This window comes from Hylobates moloch, unplaced genomic scaffold (genome assembly GCF_009828535.3).
Source record: "Hylobates moloch isolate HMO894 unplaced genomic scaffold, HMol_V3 SCAFFOLD_4, whole genome shotgun sequence".
NCBI lineage: Eukaryota > Metazoa > Chordata > Mammalia > Primates > Hylobatidae > Hylobates > Hylobates moloch.
Window position 1 is genome coordinate 140,755,831 of NW_026652279.1, and position 27,022 is coordinate 140,782,852.

Sequence of the window (27,022 nt, forward strand, 5' to 3'; positions counted from 1 at the left end):
GTGTGCATGTGTCTTTATAGCAGCATGATTTATAGTCCTTTGGGTATATACCCAGTAATGGGATGGCTGGGTCAAATGGTATTTCTAGTTCTAGATCCCTGAGGAATCGCCACACTGAATGCCTGGCTAATTTTTTTTATATTTTTAGTAGAGATGGAGTTTCACCGTGGTCTCAATCTCCTGACCTCATGATCCACCCGCCTCAGCCTCCCAAAGTGTTGGGATTACAAGCGTGAGCCACCGCACGCGGCCCTGACATTTTCATTTTCATAGCAAACAGATTCAGGATGGTCAGCTGCATTGTCTATTATTAATAGGACTTTAAATTTCAACTTCTTTTCTTTCAAGTAGTTTTTCACTTCGGGGATGAAGCATTGGTGGAACCATTCCATAAACAAGATGGCTGTCACCCATACTTTCTAATTACGTTGCCAGAATTTGGGCAGATAATTTTTCATTTTTTCTTTGAGGGCACATGGATTCTTCACTTTGTACACTATGCCTGGCTCTGTCATATGCCCTGCAGTGTCACCACACGGTACCTGAGTTAATCTGTCCTTCCATGTTTTATGCCTTGATGCCTCCTTTGTACTTTGATAAATGTCAGTTCTATCAGGCATCTTCTCCCAGAAGAGCCCAGTTTCATCACAATTGAAAGCTTGTTTGGATGGTATCCTTTCTCCTTAATCAGCTTCTTCAACTCTGCCAGAAATGCGACAGCAGCTTCTTCATTAGCAGACACAGACTCTCCAGTAATTTTATATTTTTTAGTCCAAACCTAATCCTCAATCTGTGTGACCATTCTTTATTTGCAGTAAATGGCTCAGTGTCTCTGGTTTCAGGAGATTCCTTGCTGAAATCTTCGTATAGGCTCAGTGCCTTCTGGTGCAACACATTGCCATGAATCGGAACATGTTTCTGCTTTTGTCCTTCACCTATAAATTTACTTCCTCTTCCATCTTAACTGAGCACTTATCCACACTGTGGCCAAAACTTTTGCAGTTTGAGATATGACAGCAAAACTAGCACAAATTTCTTTTTCCTTCACAACTTCACAGATAGAAGATTCGTTTTTACTGTAGACCTTAGGAACCTCAGCCTACGTTTTTTTTCTTTATTAAGGCAAGAACTTTCACTTTTTCATTTACAGGTAGCACTTTATGGCTCTCTTTGGCATATCTGAATTGCCAGCATCTCTACTCTTGTGTTTTGGAGCCATTATTAAGTAAAATAGAGTTACTTGAACACAAGTACTGCAATACTTCAGTCGTAGATTTGATAACCTAGAGTTGCTAAATGACTGATGGGTGGGTAGTGTTGACAGCGTGTATACACTGGACAAAGGGATGATTCACATCCTGGCCAGGACACAGTGGGTTGGTGTGAGATTTTATCATGATATTCAGAACAATGCACAATTTAAAACTTATGAGTTGTTTATTTCTACAGTTTTCTATTGAATATTTCTGGATTGCAGTTGACCTTAGGGTCACTGAAACTGTGGAAAGCAAAACCATGCATAAGGCAGAACTATTGTATATGGTTTTTCTCTTTTAATTTTTGATGAAATGAAATATGTTATTATATGTCTTTAAGCTAGGCCATCTCCGTGTTGTGAAATACAGTTTTCATGCCATGTTCTAATCTCTTCTGGATTTAGATTTGTGAATATGTTGAAGTTTTTGCAATATTAGTGAGATCTATAACTTTATGCTCTTGGCAGATGGAGAGAAGAGGTGGAGCTGCTAAAACTTTACACAGGAGATGCTGGTAGTATGACTAGGGTGCTGGTGGCGAAGAGTATGTGGATTCAAGCAATATGTGGGAAGTAAAAATCAATGCCTTGGTGACAGATTGGATAAGGATGAGGGAGAAGGGGTTAAGAATGATGCCCACGTATTACTGAAGAGGAACAGGTTTGGGATGAAGATCAAAATGTTATTTTTTGGCCATGTTGAATTTTAGGTGCCTTTGAGAACTAAAGAGGAGATATCAAATAGGCAGTCAAGTGATAACAAATAGACCCACATCAAATAAGCCTGAAATTCAGAGGAGAGGTTTGGGCTAGAAATAAATGTTGTAAATCAACTGTGTATAGTTGGTAGTTGAATTCTTAATCCGTGAATGAAATAGCAAGGGAGAGAGTAGAGAGGAGGAAGAAGTTGTCTATGCTGAGGAATTACAACATTTAACAGTGAGTAGGGGAAGATTAGCAGGTCAACAAAAGAGAAGCTGGAGAGGTATGAGAAACACTAGGATAGAGTCATCTAAGGACCTTCAGGAGAATGAAGTTAGATAAAGGGTAACACAAGAACCTTGAAGACTAACAACACAAGTAAAGAAGAACTGTTAGGCAGGTAGGAGAGGACTCTGAAAAGAATATTCTAGAAGCCAAGAGAGGAGAGAATTTTAAAAAGAGGTGGCTGGTCAAGAATTTAAAAAGATTATACCTAGCACTTACTGTGTGCCTACTGCATACCTGCCCTTTCTCCCAAGTTCTTAGGTATATAGCTCATCTGATTTTCTAGCCATCCTGAGTAAATCACATCTGCAAAAATGAGGTTCCTTTTACAGAGGAGAAAACAATCATGGAGAATTAAATAACTTGCCTGTGTTCACATAGCTTCTCAGTGGTAAAGACGGAATTCGAACTCAGATGTATCTAATTCTAAAGTCCACAGTCGTGTTTTATAATTGCGGTGTCCTATGATTTTGGCTGTTTGAAGGTCACTGGTAACTTTTGCCATAATGGTTTCTTTGGAGTGTTACAAATAGAAACCTAGCATATAATGGGTTAAAAAGAGCATAGGTAGAGAGGAAGCGAAGACAGCAAGTGACTTTAATAACTAACAAATGGAAGCATCACACATGCTCAAAATAGGGGAATCATTAAATACATTTTCAAATGATAGTATGTTTAAATATTGCATAAACATTAAAATTAGGTTTTTTGAAGACCGTTTACTGATATCACACACTTTGAAATAGCAATTTTAAAAAGTAGAATATAAAATGACATATATGATGTGATGCCCATTATTTAAGAAATAGATGAACATTTCCACGTAAAGGAAATTCCAAAATATGTTAAAAGTAATCACTTAGCTGTGCAGAAGCTCTTTAGTTTAATGAGATCCCATTTGTCAATTTTGGCTTTTGTTGCCATTGCTTTTGGTGTTTTAGACATGAAGTCCTTGCCCACGCCTATGGCCTGAATGGTATTGCCTAGGTTTTCTTGTAGGATTTTAATGGTTTTAGGTCTAACATTTAAGTCTTTAATCCATCTTGAATTAATTTTTGTATAAGGTGTAAGGAAGGGATCCAGTTTCAGCTTTCTACATATGGCTAGCCAGTTTTCCCAGCACCATTTATTAAATAGGGAATCCTTTCCCCATTTCTTGTTTTTGTCAGGTTTGTCAAAGATCAAATAGTTGTAGATATGCGGCATCATTTCTGAGGGCTCTGTTCTGTTCCATTGATCTATATCTCTGTTGGGGTACTGTACTCTGTTTTGGTTACTGTAGCCTTGTAGTATAGTTTGAAGTCAGGTAGCGTGATGCCTCCAGCTTTGTTCTTTTGGCTTAGGATTGACTTGGCAATGCGGGCTCTTTTTTGGTTCCATATGAACTTTAAAGTAGTTTTTTCCAATTCTGTGAAGAAAGTCATTGGTAGCTTGATGGGGATGGCATTGAATCTATAAATTACTTTGGGCAGTATGGCCATTTTCACGATATTGATTCTTCCAACCCATGAGCATATCAGAGTGAACAGGCAACCTACAGAATGGGAGAAAATTTTTGCAACCTACTCATCTGACAAAGGGCTAATATCCAGAATCTACAATGAACTCAAACAAATTTACAAGAAAAAAACAAACAACCCCATCAAAAAGTGGGCAAAGGACATGAACAGACACTTCTCAAAAGAAGACATTTATGCAGCCAGAAAACACATGAAGAAATGCTCATCATCACTGGCCATCAGAGAAATGCAAATCAAAACCACAGTGAGATACCATCTCACACCAGTTAGAATGGCCATCATTAAAAAATCAGGAAACAACAGGTGCTGTAGAGGATGTGGAGAAATAGGAACACTTTTACACTGTTGGTGGGACTGTAAACTAGTTCAACCATTGTGGAAGTCAGTGTGGCGATTCCTCAGGGATCTAGAACTAGAAATACCATTTGACCCAGCCATCCCATTACTGGGTATATACCCAAAGGAGTATAAATCATGCTGCTATAAAGACACATGCACACGTATGTTTATTGCGGCACTATTCACAATAGCAAAGACTTGGAACCAACCCAAATGTCCAACAACAATAGACTGGATTAAGAAAATGTGGCACATATACACCACGGAATTCTATGCAGCCATAAAAAATGATGAGTTCGTGTCCTTTGTAGGGACATGGATGAAACTGGAAACCATCATTCTCAGTAAACTATCGCAAGGACAAAAACCCAAACACCGCATGTTCTCACTCATAGGTGGGAATTGAACAATGAGAACTCATGGACACAGGAAGGGGAACATCACATTCCGGGTACTGTTGTGGGGTGGGGGGTGGGGGGGGCGGGGACAGCATTAGGAGATATACCTAATGCTAAATGACGAGCTAATGGGTGCAGGAAATCAACATGGCACATGGATACATATGTAACAAACCTGCACATTGTGCACATGTACCCTAAAACCTAAAGTATAAAAAAAAAAAAAAAAAAAGTAATCACTTAGTCTGGATGGTATAGTAATTGGGTTGTTTTCACTTTCTTTAAAGATGTATGGTCATATGCCGCATAACAACATTTTGGCCAGCTACAGACTGCATGTGTATACAATGTTCTGAAAAATTCCTGTCACCTAGTGACATGGTAGCTGTCGTTAAGGTTGCACTACTCAAGTGTTTGTGGCAGTGTTGGTATAAACATATCCAATACGCTGTCAGTTGTGTACAAGTCTAACACATACAATTATGTACAGTATATAATACTTGATAATGGTAATGACTATATTACTGATTTGTATATTTATTAATCTTAATTATTATTTTAGAGTGTATTCCTTCTACTTATAAAAAACAAATTAACTGTAAAACAGCCTCAGGCAGATCTTTTCAGGAGGTATTCCAGAAGGCGTTTGTTATCATAGGAGATGACAACTCCATGTGTGTTATTGCCCTTGACAGCCTTCCAGTGGGACAAATGTGGAGGTGGAAGACAATGATATTGACGATCCTGACCCTTTGTAGGCCTAAGCTAATGTGTGTTTTTGTGTTGCAGTTTTTAATAAAAAAGCTAGCCATGCACGGTGGCACATGCCTGTAATCCCAGTACTTTGGGAGGTTGAGGTGGGGGGATCATAGCCTTGGAGTTTGAGACCAGCCTGGGCAACTTGGCGAAACTCCCATCAACAAAAAATACAAAAATTAGCTGGGTGTGGCAGTGCACACCCGTAGTCCCAGCTACTTGGGAGTCTGAGGTGAGAGAATTGATTGAGACTGGGAAGTTGAGGCTGAAGTGAGCCATGTGCCACTGCAGTCCAGCCTGGGTGACTGAGTGAGACCTTGTCTCAAAACAAAAAGTTTAAAAAATTTAAAAAATAGAAAAAAGATTGTGGAATAAGGATATAAAAAAGAAAATATTTTTGTACACTGTACAATGTGTTTGTGTTTTAAGCTGTGTTCTTATGAAAGAGTCACAAAGTTAAATTTAAAACTATATAAAGTAAAAATACAGAAAGCTGAGATTTATTATTGAAGGAAGAAAAATATTTTAAAATAAATCTAGGGTAGCCTAGGTATACAGTGTTTATAAAGTCTATGGTAGTGTACAGTAATGTCCTAGGCCTTCACGTTCACTCGTCACTCACTCACTGACTCACCCAGAGCAACTTCCATTCTTCTAAGTTCTGTTCATTGTAGGTGACCTATCCAGGTAGGCCACTTTTTAATATTTTAGAACATATTTTTACTGTACTTTTTCTGTGTTTAGATGTATTTATATAACACAGATACTTAACATTGTGCTGCAGTTGCCTAGAGTATTCAGTACAGTAACATGCTGTACAGGTTTGTAGTCTGTGAGCAATAGGCTATATGTCATATAGCCTAGTTGTGTAGTAGGCCCTACACTCTAGGTTTATATAAGTACACTCTATGATGTTCCACAAAGACTAAATTGCTTAACACGTCTCAGAACATATCCTTGTTAGTAAGTGATGCACGACTGTCTTTTAAACATGAGCTGTGCTAGATTTTGCAGAGATTATATTCTCCATTAGGTCACTTTTGGCTAGTTTTTATAGATCTGAGCAACGTAAATAATAATACATGACATTTGTGTAATGCTTCACAGTTTACAGAGTCCTCTTGAATACTCTTCTATTTTATCCCGTAATAGCAAGTAATAGCCCTGCTGTGTCAGTTTTATGGATGAGAAAGTGGAGCTTCATAGTGCTTAAGTGATTAGCTTGAGGTCACACAACTTCTAAGAGGAGGATTTGCAGCTGGAGCTCGCCCGACTTTAAATCCTCTGGTTGAGAACCACTCTCTTAAAAGGGTAGAGAAAAATAAGTAAAATTTAAAAGTGAAAATTAAAGCTGTAGCAATTGAGTTTTCCTACCCAAGTTTCATCTGTTAGTGGTAGGGATTTTTTTTGTATCTTGAGTATTAAAACCTTTCAAAAATTTACATTCTTGTTATTATAAAAGATCACTTCTCCTTGGATAATGTGTGCCGTTGTTCCAGTTTTTAAAATTTACAGTTTTAATGTTACTGCCTTAAAATTTGTAAACATTGTTTTTGCTTAGATTTTGCTTCTACTCTTTCAGAATTAATCTGTTTACTTGACCACTTATGTTTTTACATCCTGATAATAAATCCTTTCTAAGAATTTGACTCTTGTCTCTTGTGTTTGGTAACATTCAATATTATACTGCTAGTACCAATTCCAGGTGATTAGATTAAAAATGACCTAACTTCAGGTACTTAGCTCTTATTGATAGCACTAAAAATTATTTTAAGACCTATATGCATGAAAATACAGTAGAAGTATTGCTAGAGTAAAATGTATTTTTAGGTTGGAAATGCAAGAAATTCTGTTAGAGAAAATTGTAAACAAATGTAAAAAAATAAAAGCATACTTCAGAAATATTGCTGGTTCATTTTCAGACTACTGAGGTAAAGCGAATATCTCAGTAAAGAGAGTCATATGAATTTTTTGGTTTCCCAGTGCATACAAAAGTTACGTTTACACTATACTCTTAAGGATGCAGTAGCATTGTGTTTAAAAAATGTACATATCTTAATTTAAAACTTTACTGCTGAAAGTTGCTAATGATCATCAGAGCTTCAATGAGTCATAATCTTTCTCCTGGTGGAAGATCTTGCCTCAATGTTAATGGCTACTGGCTGATCAGGGTGGTGGTTGCTGAATGTTGGTGTGGCTATGGCAATTTCTTTTCTTTTTTTTAGAGACAGGATTCAGTGGTGCTTTCATAGCTCACTGTAGTCTTGGACTCCTGGGCTCAAGCAATACTCCTGCCTCAGCCTCCTGAGTAGCTGGTACTACAGGGACAGCTATTTAAAAAAAAATTAATATTTTTAAAGATAAGAGTCTCCCCATGTTGCCCAGGCAGGTCTCAAACTCCTGGCCTCAAGCGATCCTTTTGCCTCAGCTTCCCGAGTAGCTGGGATTACAGGTGCCAGCTGCTGTGCCCAGCTCCAGCTGTGGCAATTTGTGAAAATAAGACAGCAATGAAGTTTGCTACACCAATTGACTCTTTGTTTTACAAAAGAATTGTCTGTAGCATGCAGTGTTGTTTATGGCATTTTAGCTACACTAGGACTTCTTCCAAAACTGGAGTCAGTTCTCTCAAACCCTGCCACTGCTTTATCAGTTAAACTTATGTAATCTAAGTTCTTTTTTGTCATTTCAACGATGTTCACAGCATCTTCACCAAGAGTATCTCCTATCTCAAGAAATCACCTTCTTTGCTCATCCATAAGAAGCAACTGTTCATCCATTCAAGTTTTACCATGAGATTGCAGCAATTCAGTCACATTTTCAGGCCTCACTTCTGATTCTACTTCTCTTGCTGTTTCTCCCATGTCTGCAGTTACTTTCTCCACTGAAGTCTTGAAGCCCTCAGTCATCTATGAGGGTTGGAATCAACTTCCAACTCCTGTTAATGTTCATATTTTGACCTTCCCGCATGATCCTGAATGTTTTTAATGGCTTCTAGAATAGTGAATCCTTTCCAGAAGCTTTTCAGTTTACTTTGTCCAGATCCATCAGAGAAATCACTATCTGTGGCAGCAATCGTCTTATGAAATATAGCTCTAAAATCATAAGACTTCAAAGTCAGAATGACCCCTTGATCCATGGGCTGCAGAATGGATATTGCGTTAGTAGGCATGAAAACAACATTAATCTTCTTGTACATCTCCTTCAGAGGTCTTGAGTGACCAGGTGCATTGTCAGTGAGCAGTAATATTTTGAAAGACATCTTTTATTTCCTGAACTTTCAACAGTGGACTTAAAACATTCAGTAAACCATGCTGTAAACAGGTGTGCTGTTACCAGGCTTTGTTGTTCCATTTTTGGAGCACAGAGTAGACTGAGCATAATTCTTAAGGGCTCTATGATCTTCAGAATGGTAAATGAGCATTGGCTTCAACTTAAAGTTCCCAGCTGAATTAAATCCTTACAAGAGAGTCAGCCTGTCCTTTGAAGCTTTGAAACCAGGAATTGACTCCTCTCTAGCTATGAAAGTCCTAGAAGGCATCTTCCAGTAGAAAGCTGTGTCATCTACATTGAAAATCTGTTGTTTAGCATAGCCACCGTCATCAATGATCTTAGCTAGATCTTCTGCATAATTTGCTGCGGCTTCTACGTCAGCACTTGCTGCTTCATGTTGTACTTTTATGAAGATGGCTTTTTTGATTTAGCCTTATAAACCAACCTCTGCCAGCTGCCAACTTTTCTTCTTTACCTTCCTCACTTCTCTCAGTCTTCATAGAATTGAAGAGAGTCAGCACCTTGCTCTGAAGCAGGCTTTGGCATATAGGAATGTTGTGGCTGGTTTGATCTTCTAACTGGAACTAGAATTTACTCCATATCAGCAATAAAGTAGTTTCCCTTTCTTATTACTCATGTGTTCACTGTAGTAGCACTTTTAGTTGCCTTCAGGAACTTTTCCTTTGCATTCATTACTTGGCTGTTTGGAGCAAGAGGTCTGGCTTTCAGTGTATCCTGGCTTTTGCCATGCCGTCCTTGCTAGGCTTAATTGTTTCTAGCTTTTGAATTAGAGTGAGAGACGTGTGACAAAACACGCACAGTGTTTATCAATTAGGTTTCCTGTGTTCTATGGGCACAATTTGTGGTGCCCCAAAACAATTACAATAGTGACATCAAAGATCACTGATCACAGATCACCATAAAAAATATACTAATAGCACTGGAAATGTTGGAAATATTGCTAGAAGTACTAAAATAGGACAGAGACACAGAATGAGCACATGCTCTTGGAAAAATGGTGCTGATACCCTTGTTCGTTGTGGAATTGCCGCTGTAAACCTTCAGTTTGTAAGAAACACAGTATTTGCAAAATGCACTAAAGCAAAGTGTATAAAACCAGGTATGCTTATATAAAACTACTGTAGTTACAATGGAGGAAAATACAAAAGTGATGTCAAACAGTGTGTTGTATGCTACTTTTAGAACCTAACCTTTTTTGTGTGTGTGTCAGTGACTCTAGCATAAGTCTAATGAGTTGATTGACCTGGAGCATTTTACTTTATTACTTATGTTGGTAATAAGTGGTGGGTTTTATTTTTAAAATAAGCAGTCTGTATTTTCTGTTGTATTTCTGGAGATTATATTTCAAAAATTGGGGTGAGAAATACTTAGAAAATCTAAAGAACTAGCTGGATAAAGGAAAAATGGGAAGAGAAAGGGACAAGAGTGAAAAAGTGAAACTTCTATCTTTTAGCAAAGGGAAATACTGAATTTGCTTAAGAGATTAGAGCAGTTGCTGAAATCAAGATGTGTAAAAAAATTACCCCTTGTATGTTATCGGAGCAAAGTATTTGGGGTCAGGAGCTTCCTGTGTCTGCCACTTAATGTTTAATATTGTGCAAGTAACTTAACTTTCCTGAACCTCAGAGATGCTGAGATCAATGTATATAGAAGTGGTATATGAAATGGTTAGTACTATGTAAATATTTGTTATTATTTTTCTTTTTGCTTTTTTGGCTGTGAGATAGTGGGCAAGTAAACCAACTTTTCTGTGCATACTAATAAGCACATAGAGGATACTCATATATTATGAAATTCTTACTTCTCTTGTCTGGCACTCTTTTTCAGAATTTCATTCTAGAGGTTCTTGTTTAGTGTATTAGCCTTTAAACGGTATTTATCCATTCTTTCTCTTTATAATAAATTTGGACTAAAATAAGATATATGATTGTAATAGTAATTTATATATTTTATAGCTTATAACACAGGACTATAATAGCAATAGTAGTCCTGTATTAGTGGCCAGTTGTAAATTATTAAGTCATGGCTATGGCTACAAAATTAAATAGATTTTATTGGTTGTTCTTTTTGAATTCTTTCTTCAGATACAGAAGTTTATGGTGAGTTTTATCCTGTGCCACCTCCCTATAGCGTTGCTACCTCTCTTCCTACATACGATGAAGCTGAGAAGGCTAAAGCTGCTGCAATGGCAGCTGCAGCAGCAGAAACATCTCAAAGAGTAAGAAAATTTCATCATTTCTTTTGATAAAATTATTTTTGTTAATTGATATGTACATTTAGTAGTACTAAAAACAGTTCTTTGTATGTAAGTGTGTATGTAGATTTTTTTCGAGCATTATGAGTTTGAACTGCACAGGTCTACTTGTATGCAGATTATTTTAAATAAATATATTGGAAAAATATTTTGGAGATCTGCAGCAATTTGAAAAAACTTGGGACGAATTGCGTAGCCTAGAAATACCGAAAAAATTAAGAAAGGCATGTCATGAATGTATAAAATACATGTAGATACTAGTTTATGTATTATTGACTGTTTATGTTATCAGTAAGGCTTCTAGTTAACAGTAGGCTGTGAGTTGTTAAGTTTTGGGGAAGTCACAGTTATACTCAGATTTTCTACCGCATGCAGGTGGGTCGGTGTCCCTAACCCGTGTGTTGTTGAAGGGTTACTGTATTTGTTCTACTGTTGCTTTTGTGTGTGGTCACTTTTGTTGAAATTGGCATTCTCCTAGTTAAATTCACCTTCTCTATCCCTTGACTTCCTCTTTTGTATTGCTCTTCCCCACTTATCACTTCCTAATTTTGATTTCAGGCCCCTCATATGTTAGCCTTCACCTCCCATCCTAACTCACTCACTCTGGTTACCACCACTTGGAAAGTTCTTCTCTTTGCCTGGACCTCAAGTCCATTGACCTCTTTGCTGTCCATGTACTTATCTCTCTTCTTACATAGTTTGAATTCCATGGCCTATCATTTTAATTGTGAATCATCTTTTTTTTCTATTTATGTTTTCTATATTAGCATAGCCAGTTCAGTGACTGTGAAAGAACTCAAGGTAGCCGAAAAACACAGAGAAATGTTACAAGGCCTTCAAATTATTTTTGTCAGCTTTTTTTTTAAAATAACATATTCTACTCTAGAATTTTGGAATGATGATCAAGTGTTCTGTCTTCCTCATCTACATGTTTTAGTAATAGAGTTAATGAGATACATGTATATTATTCTTTGCTCTGGTAAACGGAGTGGCTGTCTCAGTAATGGAGAGTCAGTGAGATACATACACATCTGCTATTCTGCAGCCAGGTAAGAGGCAGAAATTATTTACATTTTAGTGTGGCTGCGAGGAGGGCTAGAATTTTTTGCCTTTTTTTTCTTGCTTCAGACTTCAGAGATGCCATTTCAGATCCCTGGATTCACCCCATTCTGTTAGGGAAAAAGACAAAAAAATCAATTCACCCAGGAAAGCTAGAATTAGGTGAGGAGTCAAGGGAGAGAGATGTGCTTCCATGTATGGCATTCTCCTCTAGCTGCTATGAGGTCAGAGCCCAGCGAGCAGATCCTCTGAGAGAAGAGCATGTGCCCTGGATGTGTTTCTTTTATCAGCAACAACCCTTTTTATGCCTGCTCCCACTACCCTCTTCCAGCACACACAGGGTTAAACGTCAACATAAATAGCTTTGGACACAGTTATGAAGGTAGATAAAGACAGTGAACTCCAAATTTATTTTTTATGCCTTTTCCTTCACAGAGGAGGAAAGTAAGTCTCTTAACACCGTGGCATTATATAGCTGAGTCAATAAGAATTTTTGTTGCTTTGAGGGGAACATCATAGAGAAGGAGGATAGATCTAAATAGGGTATTTTTGTCTAAATCAGTTCTAGGTTACTTAGAACACATATATTTGTAAATGCACATGCACATCTCTCAGTGAAGTAGATTGACGCCTCTCTAGCTATGAAAGTCCCAATAACTCCTTTCCTCAGGGGGTGTTTGCCCAGAGACCTTGTCAATGTCAAGGGTCCTTAAAGAGTATTATGGACCTTAGATCATTTACTGCCCTAACTTCCATACAATAGGATAGAATTCTAAAGACAAGGTAGGAAGCATTCAGTCTTGCTAAGTGTGCTTTGAGGAAAGTAGATTTTACCCCTTTTGGAGAGAAAAGTCTGAAGTATTACTGTTCCATTCCCTCACTGTCATCATTTCCAGCACCCTGTTTTAGAAAGTAAACGTAATCCTCAGCCAGAATTGGAACATGTCCGTAAAGAAAAGCTCCCTGTTTTCACCTGCTTCTGTCATCATTGTAACCCCAGCTTGTGAGCACTGTGGAAAATTTCATAGACAGCAAAGTATTAATAGAATTGTGTACAAGAGACTAACTTAGGTCTTGTAAAAAATCTTATAAATTTACCAGTGCTTCCTAACCCAGTGCTTCAGCACCCTCTTTGTGCAGAGTATGAATGTTTGCATATGAGTCTCCATTACCTGATTGAGATAAAAAGTTGGTCAATGCTTGAAAATTGCTAGGAGAGTAGATTTTAAGTGTTCTTGCACAAAAAAAAAAAAAAATTTGAGGTACTATACATGGTAATTAGCTCAATTTAGCCACTCCACAATGTATACACATTTTAAAACATCATGTAATACATCATAAATATATACAGTTTTTGTCAATTACAAACAAAATTTAAAAATTAAAAAAAAGTCTCATCGAATTAGCATTTGAGTACATTCAGTTGTAAATGAGTCTCAGCTGGGTGAGTCGAAAGCTTGTTTCCTAAATCAACTCTCAATGGGAGAATATAGATAGTCAAGAGACTTTAAAACTACTGTTTTTTACTATTTCCTATTTCTGATGTGTAGAATTGCATGTATGTTATGGAATGGTTAAGTAGATTTCTAAAAATGACAACTCATTTTTAATATTTCTATGAAAAATGCTAATTCCAAACCATTAATTTTATAAAATGTTTAGAACATGGCTTGTTCTTCAGGTAGGCTCATTTCATCTTATAATGGGTAGGGCTCTTTTTTTGTAACTTGTTTTAAATTGTTGCAGTAACTTGTCTTTTGACTAGATAAATCATGAGCAACACCAGGACAGAGATCTTGTATTTACATTCCCAGTACCTAGTTATTTATCAGGCACATTTTTGTTGTTTAGTAAATGACAGTTGATTAAGTTAATGAATGCTTTCTTTGTGTTAGCCAATGTGGGAAAATAGGAAGAGGAAGACACCACAGGTGTTCTGTTACAGCTCTCTATTTTAAAATATTTCGATGTCTTTACCAATTTTAGGATTCACAAATTAATGTTTAATGTAGTTGAGATTATTGCCTAGATACCATTTTATTTTATAAACATCTAATATAAATATTTCCCTGTTACTTAATAGTTAAATTCCCTGTAATCAATATGCTGTTGAAACTTAGTGGCCATTCCTCTAGAGTGAACAATTAGAGTATTTTAAATGTTTGTGTTTCGATTTTTTTCTATTAATATTATAAAAGACATCTTTGGGCATATTGCAGTGACTCACTCCTGTAATCTCAGCACTTTGGGAGGCTGAGGCAAGCAGGTTGCTTGAGCTCAGGAGTTTGAGACCAGCCTGGGCAACATAGTGAGACCTTATTTCCACTAAAAAAAAAAAAAAAAAAAAAATCAGCCAGGTGTGGTGGCATGCACTTGTAGTTCCAGCTACTTGGAAGGCTGAAGTGGGAAGATCACTTGAGCCCAGGAGATTGAGGCTGTAGTGAGCCCGGATGAAGACTGCAGTGAGCCATGATTGTGCCACTGCACTCCAGCCTGGGTGAGAGTGAGATCTTGTCTCTTTTTTTTTTTTTTCTAAATGATGACTTTTGGTAAAATTTCTGTATTGATTTTTTTGTTGTTGTTGGTTTGTTTTTGAGGCGGAGTCTCACTCCGTCTCCCAGGCTGGAATGCAGTAGTGTGATCTTGGTTCAGTGCAACCTCCGCCTCCGCAGTTCAAATGATTCTCCTGCCTTAGCCTCTTGAGTAGCTGGGACTACAGGAGTATGCCACCATGCCTGGTTAATTTGTTTTTTGTATTTTTAGTAGAGATGGGTTTTGCCATGTTGGTCAGGCTAGTCTCGAACTCCTGACTTCTAGTGATCCACCCACCTCGGCCTCCCAAAGTGCTGGGATTACAGGCATTAGCCACTGTACCTGGCCTGGACTGATGTTTTAAAATACACACTATGAAATATATTTTTGCCATCACACTGACAATTTTTTGTTCTTACTGTGCTTTAATGTTTATTTCTTGAATTAATTTGAAATTATTTAAAATTTTTTAAATATGCACTTAGTCATGGCCAGTCATTAAATTTAGTGTATTGAGTTTACCTGTGATATATGATTGCACAATTTAAGGGATCTTTGTGCCCGAATAATAAGCAATATAAAATGGTTTTGAAAGTTTTTTATTTTCAGGATAGCAGTATGCTTAGTGAGACTACCATGATTGTGTGGAAACAACGTCAGTGTCCTGGATTCAAGTTCTACTTTGACCCTCCTAATTATGTGATCTTGAGCAGAGCCCTAGCTTCTCAGACTTGGCCTCACAAAATTGAGTTATTCACACTCAACTGAGATGATGTGTACCGTATTAGTCCATTTTCACACTGCTATAAAGAAATACCCAAGACTGGGGAATTTATAAAGAAAAGAGGTTTAATTGACTTACAGTTCTGCAGACTGTATAGGAAGCATAGCAGCTTCTGGGGAGGCCCCAGGAAACTTACGATTGTGGTGGAAGGTGATGGGGAAGCAGGCCTGTTTTACATGGCTGGAGCAGGAGGAAGAGAGAGAGTGGAGGGGTGATGCCACACACTTTTAAACAACCAGATCTCAGAAAAAGCAGTAATGCACTCACTCACTATCATGAGAACAACACCCAGGGAAATGATGTGAAACCATTAGAAACCACCCCCATGATCCGATCACCTCCTACCAGGCCCAACCTCCAACAGTGAGGATTACAGTTGAGTATGAGATTTGGATGGGGACACAGATTGAACCATATAATTCTATCCCTGGCCCCTCCCAGATCTCATGTCCTTCTCACATTTCAAAATACAACCATGCCTTCCCAACAGTCCCCCAGAATCTTATTCCAGCATTAACTCAAAGAGTCAACAATCCAAAGCCTCATCTGAGACAAGGCAAGTCCCTTCCACCCATGGGCCTGTAAAATCAAAAACAAATTGATTACTTCTAAGATAAAATGGCGTTATTGGCATTGGGTAAATATACTGGTTCCAAAAGGGAGAAATTGGCCAACAAAAGGGGATACAAGCCCCATGGAAGACCGAAACCAAGCATGACAGTCATTAAATCCTAAAGTTCCAAGATAATATTTTTTTGAGACAATCTCACTGTCGCCCAGACTGGAGTGCAGTGGTGTGATCTCGGCTCACTGCAGCTGCCACCTCCCGAGTTCAAGCGATTCTCATGCCTCAGCCTCCTGAGTAGCTGGGATTACAGGCATGTGCCACCATACCTGGCTAATTTTTGTATTTTTAGTAGAGGCAGGGTTTCACCATGTTGGCCAGGCTGGTCTTGAACTCCTGGCCTGAAGTGACCCACCTGTCTTGGCCTTCCAAAGTGTGAGATTATAGGTGTGAGCCACTGCACCTGGCCAGAATGATCTTTGACTCCATGTCTCACATCCAGGGCTTACTGGTACAAGGGGTGGGCTTCCCAGGCCTTGGGTAGCTCTGCCCCTGAGGCTTTGCAGTGTACAGCTCCTGTGGCTGCTTTGAGGGGCTGGCATTGAATGCCAGCAGCTTTTCCAGAAAAAAGGCCACCAGTGCCTCTACCTGGAAGACTGTAGAAACATGATAGACTTGTGGAGAATTATCTGCTAACATAGTCTGCTGTTGATGGGCATTTAGATTGTATCTAATCTTTTGCTCTTATTAACATTGCTGGAATGAATTATCTTTAGTACATTATTTTTATAAGAGGGAATGTGTGTATGTGTGTGTGTGTATATATATATATCTGTGCAGTATATTTTAAGAACTGGAATTGCTGGATCATAGGGTATGCACATTTTTATTTTCGATAATTACTGCAAAATTGCCAACAATAGAAGTTGTACCAATTTATACTCCACCACTGGTTATGAAAGTTCTTATTTCCCAATCATTACTAATGCAGCACTGTCACATGTATCTTTTTTTTTTTTTTTTTTTTTTTTTTTTGGAGACGGAGTCTTGCTGTTTCACCCAGGCTGGAGTGCAGTGGCTCAATCTCGGCTCACTGCAAGCTCTGCCTCCCGGGTTCACGCCATTCTCCTGCCTCAGCCTCTCCGAGTAGCTGGGACTACAGGTGCCCGCCACCACGCCCGGCTAATTTTTTGTATTTTTAGTAGAGACGGGGTTTCACTGTGGTCTCGATCTCCTGACCTCGTGATCCGCCCCCCTCGGCCTTCCAAAGTGCTGGGATTACAAGCGTGAGCCACCGCGCCCGGCCACATGTATCTTCTTGATACCATTTTTATGAGTTTGATGTTATTCATCTTTTATCTTTTTTGTGTTTATCTTTAAAGTTACTCTTTTCAAATGTGACTGTGAAAAAATAGTGCTTGCTAATGCTTATTGATTACTCTGTGCCAGACATTGTACTCATTATTGCATTTGTCTGTACAACAAATTGAGAACATTAGATGTTGTTGAAGTTCTTATGCTTACTTTAAAGATGATAAAGTTGTAATTTTTAATGAGCTATTCCAATGTTACATATTTACAGATTCAGGAGGAAGAGTGTCCACCAAGAGATGACTTCAGTGATGCAGACCAGCTCAGAGTGGGGAATGATGGCATTTTCATGCTGGCATTTTTCAGTAAGTAATCTTTCCAAACTATTTTGGTTTTTTTGCATGAATTGGCTATATGTGTATTAAAGTAACATAGTGAAGAGAAGCAAATATTGTTAGCATATGTCTACCTTTCTTAAAAAGTAAATTGTTCCTGATATTGGACTAATGAATACTGTGATCATATGTTTAAATACAAATCCTAGAATTTATTAAACTGTTGTTGGATAAATTTATGCATTGCAGCCATTATGAAGATGCTGACATGTAAAAGTACATAAGCATATTTAAGCTATTTCAGATTTTTAAAGACAAATACTGCTATATTGGTGCCTTTTCAGCTCTGTAGGAGCGTATAGAATGAAACTATAAATTCCACTTTTGGGGCAGAGGATTTCCATTTGAGTGTCCTTAAGCTAGAAGAAGGATTGGAAAAACAGATATTCTGGGCAACTGGAACAATGTCACTTGGGACAGACAGTTATGAAAGTATAAGTCTTATTTGGGGGAATGTTAAGTAGTTAGAAGATCAGAAACAGTAACATTTTAACATCTTGCAGAATTCTTAGTATTTGACTTATAAAGTAAATTTAATCTTCTTGAGGGAAGACTGTGTCAAAGGCTTCATTATTTCAATTCCTAATATGGGGATTGAACATAGTAAACTCATTAAATAATAAGATGCCCAATCAACTGTTTAAATTACTAAAGCCAGTGGTAGAAACCCAATATTCATTTAAGTAAGTTTATTAGTCTATGATATAGGTAATTTCTGCCCTCAATCTGGTTAAATGATCAAGCTTTCATTCTTAGATAGAATGCTGATTTAATTCAGTTTAGTTATAAGCTTTATTATGATCATAAAACCGAGAAATAATTTACTTGAAGTGCCACATTCAGCTTTAAAAAGTAGAAAATACAAACTTCATGAGTTGTCACTTTTGAGTCTGAAAGTTCATGTAAACCCTGTCCTCCAAGTTTGAAATGGTTTCTTGCTTCCCTTCTATTTTCATCTGCTGAAGAAAAGAGGGGGAGGGGGATGAGTGAGGAGGGCAGGCAGCTCCTCAAATTTACTAATTGTAATGTTCAGGTTGTCAACTAGCTAATGTATATGCAAGATTTAAATCTTAAATTGGTTTTAGTTACAATTTCTAGTTGGATAACGTTAGGTATAATAAAAAGGAAGTAAATTCTGGTTACAAATGAGTGCTCTTTTGTAATATTAGTCTTGTGAACCTTGGTTTTTATCTTAATTTTGGTTTAACTGGTAATCCTATGTATTAATAACAGTTTTAATAACAAACTTCTCACAGTTTACAAAAAAGAGTAGCTTAAACATTCATTACTTTCATTGTTATTATACCTTTTAAGAAACCTTAATTAGAAAAGAAAGGATCTAAATGTATTGTATTATTTTTAGTATAAATACCTGTTTCTGGGGAATAAAAACATGTTATTTGACACCTTCTAATTATGCAACTCGGAAATCTTATTTCTCCATTTATTTCACTTACCACCAGTATCTTCATTTTAATTTTTATTTTTTAGATTTGAAGGCCTTTCACTGATGTGTTATAAATGCATGATAACTTAGACACAATGGATGACTTTATTCTTAGCCAGTGGTAGTATGTTAGTTAATATAATGTAAATGTATATATTTATATTTAATAGATTTACTATAAATTATATTTGACTAAATTTTTACTAAATTGTTTCCACAACTCATATATTTAATGCTTCCTGTTTTATAAATATTGTACCAACATTATAACAGTACATTTATATTTTTACCTGTATTTCCTGATGTTTTTTTTCTGGCAGGCCATAGGCCTAGAGTTTGCTTGTCAAGCATAGACTTGTTTGTCATCACTACCATCTAGTGGCTGTGTTTAGAATTGCAACTTGCTATATTTTCCATGTTTCTTAAATATCTAATAGTTACTGTGGGTAAAAAGGTCCAGAAATAGATTTTATTTTTAGTGTGGTTTAATTATAACTTAAGCATTTCAGGTTATATAACTTGCACAAGTAAAATTACAGTGAATATCAATAAGACTATTTCAATTAAAACCTTTTGGTGGCTTAATGCTTTCCTTCTTTATTTTCAGTGTTTTACCTCACATAACCCTAAAAAAAGTTTACACTTAAATTTGGTAAGATAATTGCATATTCTTGTTCAGAAAATGTAGAAGAAGAAATGTTTGTAATAATGCTTTTGCTTCTCAAAATCCTTTTAAAGTGTTACCATAAAATGCCTCAGATAATGCCTAATATGCATATCTCTGATCTTATTTTTAAGAAATTTTCTAAGAGAATGGAACAGAATTTGGTTATTTGTCAAATACTAGAAATGAAAAGTTTACGGATAATTGACAGTCTACGGAAATGACCTTAAATTTTAGTACTTCAAAATGTAATGGGCTCTTATTTGATCCTGTTTAGAAAACTTTTCATCTGAGGTTTAGCCATTTGTACCGTGTGTGAATCTTCACATCAGCATGCCATGATAATAAGTAATCACCTGCATTATTCTCATTTTAGACTTGAGGGAAACAGAAAGAGAAGGTATTTGTAACCTTAAAATAATTAGAAGAGTGTTTTGAAATATGGTTCTGATTTGTAAGAAATTGCCAAACTGTCTTCCAAAGTGGCTGTACTATTTTGCATTCCCACCAGCAATGAATGAGAGTTCCTGTTGCTCTGTGTCCTTGCCAATATTTGGTGTTGATGGTTTTTTTGTGTTGTTTTTTTTTTTTTAGACATTCTAATAGTTTGGTGATGGTATCTCATTGTGTTTTAATTTTTGTTTCCCTAACAATTGATGTTAAGCATCTTTATTCAGTTCATTCTTTTGAGCACCTACCATATAAAACTCAAAGTTAAAATTTTTAAAGGGGTTATCTGGACACTACACATCTTGACACATCTTGGAAAACAAAACATTGATGACTTATTCTGTCCACAAAAAGCTGTTTTTTATATAGCTTTTACATGACATTACATAGCATAAGTAAATCCAGAAAAGGAACGTCTAAGAATTGTAATTACAGCTGAAGAAACCCATAAAGTATTTGTGAAGTATTCAATTTTATTGTTTTGTTTACCTTTTTTTTCTTTTTTTGAGCTGGAGTCTTGCTCTGTTGCCCACACTCCAGTGCAGTGGTGCGATCTTGGCCCACTGCAACCTCCACCTCCCGGGTTCAAGCAATTCTCCTGCCTCAGCTTCGCAAGTAGCTGGGATTACAGGTGCCCACCACCATGCCCGGCTAATTTTTGTATTTTTAATAGAGACAGGGTTTCACCATGTTGGCCAGGCTGGTCTCGAACTCCTGACCTCAGTTGATCCCCCTGCCTCAGCCTCCCAAAGTGCTGGGATTACAGGCATGAGCCACTGTGCCCGGCCTGCTTTACCTTTTTTAAAAAGCCAATTTTGTTGGCTGATTGTTTAGGCTGGACTTCTTGGGTGGAACCACATGTGAGCTACATTGTGATCTCGTTTTAAGCTAGTTTATAACCGCAGTTTCAACCATTAATGATAAGCTTTCAAGAATGGATTCCTGTTGGCCAAACTGACAAGAAACCAAGCTTACCCATTTGTTGATATACAGTATAGCAAATAAGCCATTTGCAAAAAGTAGGCTATAGTCTATAAAGAAGGCTTAATTGGCAGAGTTAAAAGAAAGGGAGCTGCTATTTCCATTGAGCAATGAAATATTAATATGTCTATGTTAATTTGTTTCCAAATTGTGGTTTATAAAAGAATGGTTTCTGTTGCTTTTAGTGGCATTTATTTTCAACTGGCTTGGATTTTGTTTATCCTTCTGTATCACCAATACCATAGCTGGAAGGTATGGTGCTATCTGCGGATTTGGCCTTTCCTTGATCAAATGGATCCTTATTGTCAGGGTGAGTGTCTTGATAGCCTGTATCTCTTTTATCTCTAAAATGAGATGTATGAAATTTTCTGTGTGGTTCATAAATGGTCACTTTATTTTCATGAATTCAGTTATTTCAAGGCTTATTCTTAAATCCTGTACTTAATCATTATAGTGAGCTCTGTGGTATGAACACTTTATAACTTTATCATATGAGAAGTTGTTAATATAGTGGAAAGAACTTTGAAATAATAAAAATTTAAGTTTGAATCTCATCTTTTTTATATGTCTTAACTTTAATTGTTCTGAGCATTAGTTTCTTTATAATAGGCTGATAATAGCTGCCTTGTAGGATTTTTAAGAGGTATGGAAATAATGTAATTAAAGTACCTTATCCAGTTACTGCACAAATATATGTGCTCAGTAAATCATGGCTACTATTATTATGATATAGTACAGGTATGCCTAAATTAAGTTAAAACATAAAAATTTCTCATTTAGTCACATTATCATGAACTTAAATATCTTCTCACTGTTTTCTTTTGAAAACATTGAGAGCTCAAAAGTAAAGGCCTGTGAAGTGGTTATCAGAACTCTTTTTTTCCCTCATGCTGCTTCTAACCTTCCTTATTTTCCTGTTGTTCCCTGAAGTCACCCTCTGCCTTCTTCTTATCATTTACAAGGTCGTGTGTAGGGAGACAATGATAAGTCCTTTTCTTTTCCCCATCTTAACAACTTTTCTAGTCCCTAAATAGTTTTCTGTAAAAATTGCATAGGCATTAGTGTTGTTAGCATAATCGTCCCCCAGCCTTTTGAAGGCCTCTTTTGACTTCTTTTTACAAATGTTTCTTCCTAGATTTTTTTTTTTTTTTTTTACTATAAGATCTAGGAGAATGATCAAGAGTGGCTTTGCTTATTGTTGTAATAAGTCTTTTGAAAAGTTACCTACACATTTTAAATGCTAATATTATACAATTAATAAATTAAAATGCATACATTCTCCATTTAAACATTCATTTCTAATGGAATGAGCTAAATCCTCCTAAAATTTTTAGTAGAATCATAGGTCAAATATATTAGCTTCTCTTAAATGTTCACCTTGATAATATATCTATATTATGAAGTTGATTTAAAAGTACCCACTATGAAAATATTAATGTTTATAGATGTAATGCATTTCTTCATTATTTTAAAACTTATAGCTTCCCAGGGTTTCAGTAATCCATAGGTTTTGGTTATTAATCAGTTAATTATTGGTTGGGACCTATGGACTGGTTTCTTCTAAGATACTTAAAATTTGAGCCATCATAAGAACTATCCTCTGACAATTTCTTGTTTTAATTTTATTGCAAAAGATGTACAGTGGGTTCCTAACACAAGTATAAATCGATTAGGTGTTACAGAACATACAAAGATAAAGGCACAGTCCCAAAAAACCTCAAAGTTGGGCCTAGATAAGTCCGATGTTGATTGTGATACTAATAGAATTAAGCACTATTATTCAAATGGATTTCTCATCTAAATCACAGAACATAGAAAATGATATGAGGACTGTTCTCTCAATTCTCCCTGTTAGTAAATTGCTAATATCATTCTAGATGTATAAGAAAGAAGTTAATGGATCTTATACAACTTATGCCCTTAGAGTATTACAGCTTAATTTTCTCATAAGAACCTCAGGTTGAGAAGGGATTAGATTATCTAGTTATCACCTCTAGTTGATGTGATAAGATGGGGAACTTAAATTCAAAAACTAGAGTTTCTTACAGTTTTGTAAGGTAAATACTGTCATCAAGTTTGTCACCAGGACTGTTTAGTTTCCCTTAAAATACTTTTACTGAGTTAGAGTTAATGTTATGCCTTTAGTGTGTATTAAGAAGTATTATAAGAAAAGGACTTAAAAAGATCTTTTGTATAAAATAACAATAACTGCCATTCATTTAACCCTTAGTGTGTGCCAGGCATAATTTGTTACAAACAACGAATTTTCGGACTTTAACTGTATCTCTGATGCTGGTGATGATCTAGTCATTTTATTGGTGATGAAACTAAGAATAAAAAGAGTCTAATAGTTTGCTCAAGGTCCCACCGTTGTTTTTTTTTGTGGAGATGGAGACTCACTCTGTTGCCCAGGCTGGAGTGCAGTGGTGCCATCTTGGCTCACTGCAACCTCTGCCTCCCGGGTTCAAGTGATTCTCCTGCCTCATCCTCCAAGTAGCTGGGACCATGGGCACATGCTGCCATGCCTGGCTGATTTTTTGTATTTTTGCAGAGACAGGGGTTCACCGCGTTGCCGAGGCTGATCTCAAACTCCTGAGCTCAGGCAATCTGCCTGCCTCGGCCTCCCAGAGTGGTAGGATTACAGGCGTGAGCCACCGCGCCAGGCCAGTCTCACAGTTTTTAATGTGAATTGACATCTACCTTGGTCTCAATTCATTGCCTATTTTCCTACTTCTGTACTGCCTCTGTTACACTGTACTTTGACTTTTACTATAATGCTCCAAGTAAAACATTCTTCTTAGAGTTCAGTGCTGAGACAAAAGTTTTCTCCTAAAAACCTGGTGTTTCCTTTCATTAGACAATAAGTAATTTATAAATCATACTGCTGCTGTCCATTTTGTGTCTGAGCTGCCATGAACCTCGGATTTTGTGTAAATATCTTTAGCCTAGGCTTCTGATACTACTTCTATCTAAGGTTTTTTATTATTTGGTTAAAAAGACATGTGTTTTATGAAAAACTAACAAAGTACATTTTGAAAGTAGACAGGATGTAAACAATGGAAGAGTGATGTTACATTAATATAATAAAAGCAGATGAATTCATAATGTTCATTAATTTATTTTCCAAAATTTGATTTCTCTAGCCTGTGACTGGCCAATCAACATGATTGGTTTACTTATATGAAAAAAACAACAGTTGGCTTAGGCTTATGATTTTAGTATTTTAAAACATTTTTGCTAACACAGTAATGAGTCCAAAAGCATTTCTTTATCCTTTTTACATAGCAAATCCTTCTCTTTGACATCAGGGTGAAGGTAATTATATTTTTCACTAGGGAGTAAATGAGAACTAGCTTTATGGTAAATATTTTTGGTGAAGAATGACTGTTCTTGATGTTCAGGTTACCTGTTACTGGGTAACACGCAGAAATTTAAAAACGTATTGCCTTGGTTCTTTATTCTTTTTTATTCTTACAGCCTTTAAGACCTATATGAAAATGTTGTATTTCTAACTGTTAATCACTTGACTAAAAAATAGTATAGTACCGTCCTGTATAAGCTGTATCTTTTCAATTTCAAGTCCCTCCTTCATTGTACATATATTTTAAAGATGTAGGTATATGTGGAATTTATGTGTTTAGTAGTACTTCGAAATTTTAAGTCTCTGAAATTACTATAAATTTTTAAAAAATACTATAAAATTTAAAATATGAAATTACTATAAATACTGAAATTACTATAAATGGTTTATTTATTAATTGGAAATACTTCCTGAGAAAATACCTAAAAGGCTATAAAAAACACTTAGATAATCTTTATTTGATATGTTTACTAAATGATAACATCATTTACAATTTGTAAGCATTTTTTATTATTGCCAAAGCCTAGTATTTTTAAGCTTATATGGAAATTACCAACAAATAATTTGAAATCTTTTACCTATAAAGTTACAAATACTTTTAATTAGTATCAGATTTGAGAGCAAGTCTGCATTTAATGAAATCATTTTTAGTTACATCAGATTCAGTTTGCAGACCAGTGGAAACAGGGTGGGTAAACACAAGCTAATTTTTAACAGTTTTAGAGTGGGTTATATTAAACACTTTTAAAAAGTAATCATTTGAGGCATTGTTTTAGGTGCTAAAGTTATCTGAAGTAACTAAAGAAAATTAGATTGATTTTTTAAAAAACCTTTTAAAATTAATGAAGTGTGATGTCTAGAGTCTAATCAAGAAAAGGATAACCAATTTCATCAAACTCTGCCTTCCATCTGCCTGTTCATATTCCCACACCACGGAGAATATAAAACTGTCTACCATGGCCACTAATAGGAACTGTTGAAATGCCACTTTAAGGTTCATTTAGCTGTTCTCAACTCTCTGTTGGGAACTGAATGCTAGAGCATCTAGTTTGAAAATAAAAAGACTCTAATGGGGGTCTTTATGCACCTAGTATATTTGGCAGTGATTAACAGTAGGGGGTGTACAGAAGGTCAAAAGCTCTTCTTTTGGAGGTCAGCAGAACACCCCCATCTGATAAGATTAAACTAATGTGGCTTTTGGTGTTAATATCTGAAGCAGCGGGTTGCTGTAGTGTGTTTGGGATGGTAGTTGTGGTTTTGAGAGATTATGAAAAAAGGAATGACGTGAAGTTTTTAATAAGAAAATGTGTGATTCAGACATACAGCATTTACTTATATTTCTTGTGGGGAGTTTGAAACTGGTTTTTGTTTCCAAAAATACTTCAATTTTTTTTTGCTATTGCATAAGATGATTTTTTCTCAAATAATTTATATATGTGTATGCCATTAAGTGTTTTTATTTTTCCTTTGTGCTATTTTTAAGTGCTAAAGATTATTTGAAGTAAATCATTCTGAAACTGAAGATAATTTATGATTTTCAAATTCAGGTGTATGAATTCGGTTAATATATTTATGTTCACTCCGTAGTTTTCTGATTATTTTACTGGATATTTCAATGGACAGTATTGGCTTTGGTGGATATTTCTTGTACTTGGTAAGTTTATTCTTAATGCATTTAGTTTAGCTTGGATATTTCCAAAAACTGTAAGATGTAAATAAACTATATTGCAATTTATGTGGAAATTATTTTTCTTCTGTAAAATTCTCATATTCAAACACATCATCTCACGTTTTTAAACTATTCTATATAGCACTACAGATTTCTTAGATTTAAAATCCAGAGGCTATCAGTGTAAAGAGTCAGTGGTGGGATGATAATTGAATGCTACAAAATTTTAAAGTAACAACGTGATAAAAAATTGTCTTTAGCATTTATCTCAGAAAACATACACAAATAACTTCTTTTAATGATCTTAGGAAATTTGAGAGTTGGATAGTTTGGTTGTTCTATCTATTCTCTTATTTTTCGATCATGGAAACATTCTTTATGCTTTTGAAATGTGCCTTGAATTAATCATTAATCAGCCAGGCATAAGGAAAGGCTTTATGCCTAATGACCACAGTACTTCTGTTGAGTTGTCTTCCTATAAGACATGTCTTTTTATTAATATTGATGGAATTTTATGGATTTTCAATTTTTGTTCCCTTTTGTTTTTTACCTTCGATGTGAGATAATTAGGTTAATCATTAAATCACATTATATCTTTAATCCACATTTCAGATGTATTTGCTGACATAAGGAATACCTTTTGTTTCTAGTTAAGATTAAAAGCCCATGTTTCACTCAGAATTGTACCAGAAAATAACAGCATTTCAGTAGGTGGCAGTCTTCTCTCTGAGTTTTTATTTAGTCATACTGTTGGATCTTTAGGATCTTTTGGGAAACAAATTATTGTTAGTTAGATAAGGTCACTTAATTCTTTAATAGCTATAGTGAAATTATTTTAGTGTTGTGACTTTGTTGAGATGCATCTGGAGGTGAAGCCGGTTTGATATTGTTGTGTTCTAACTGCCTGAATGCCATATTCTTTATTGAGTTTCTTACCTAAAAGTGAGAAGGTTTATAAAGTCTATTAAGTATTTAAGCATATTAAATGAGTACATTTGTGTGTG

General features: G+C 36.1%; 1 protein-coding gene across 4 annotated transcripts in view; it reads left to right on the forward strand.

Moving 5' to 3' along the window:
* Nucleotides 1–27,022, forward strand: part of NDFIP2 (Nedd4 family interacting protein 2) — an 87,140-nt gene that overhangs the window by 53,657 nt on the left and 6,461 nt on the right. For all 4 annotated transcript variants that reach the window (XM_058438011.1, XM_058438012.1, XM_058438013.1 and 1 more), the window contains 4 exons: nt 10,631–10,764; nt 17,323–17,416; nt 21,174–21,298; nt 25,937–26,003. In XM_058438011.1, the coding sequence (XP_058293994.1) occupies nt 10,631–10,764; nt 17,323–17,416; nt 21,174–21,298; nt 25,937–26,003 (420 nt within the window). The remainder of the gene's footprint in view (nt 1–10,630; nt 10,765–17,322; nt 17,417–21,173; nt 21,299–25,936; nt 26,004–27,022) is intronic.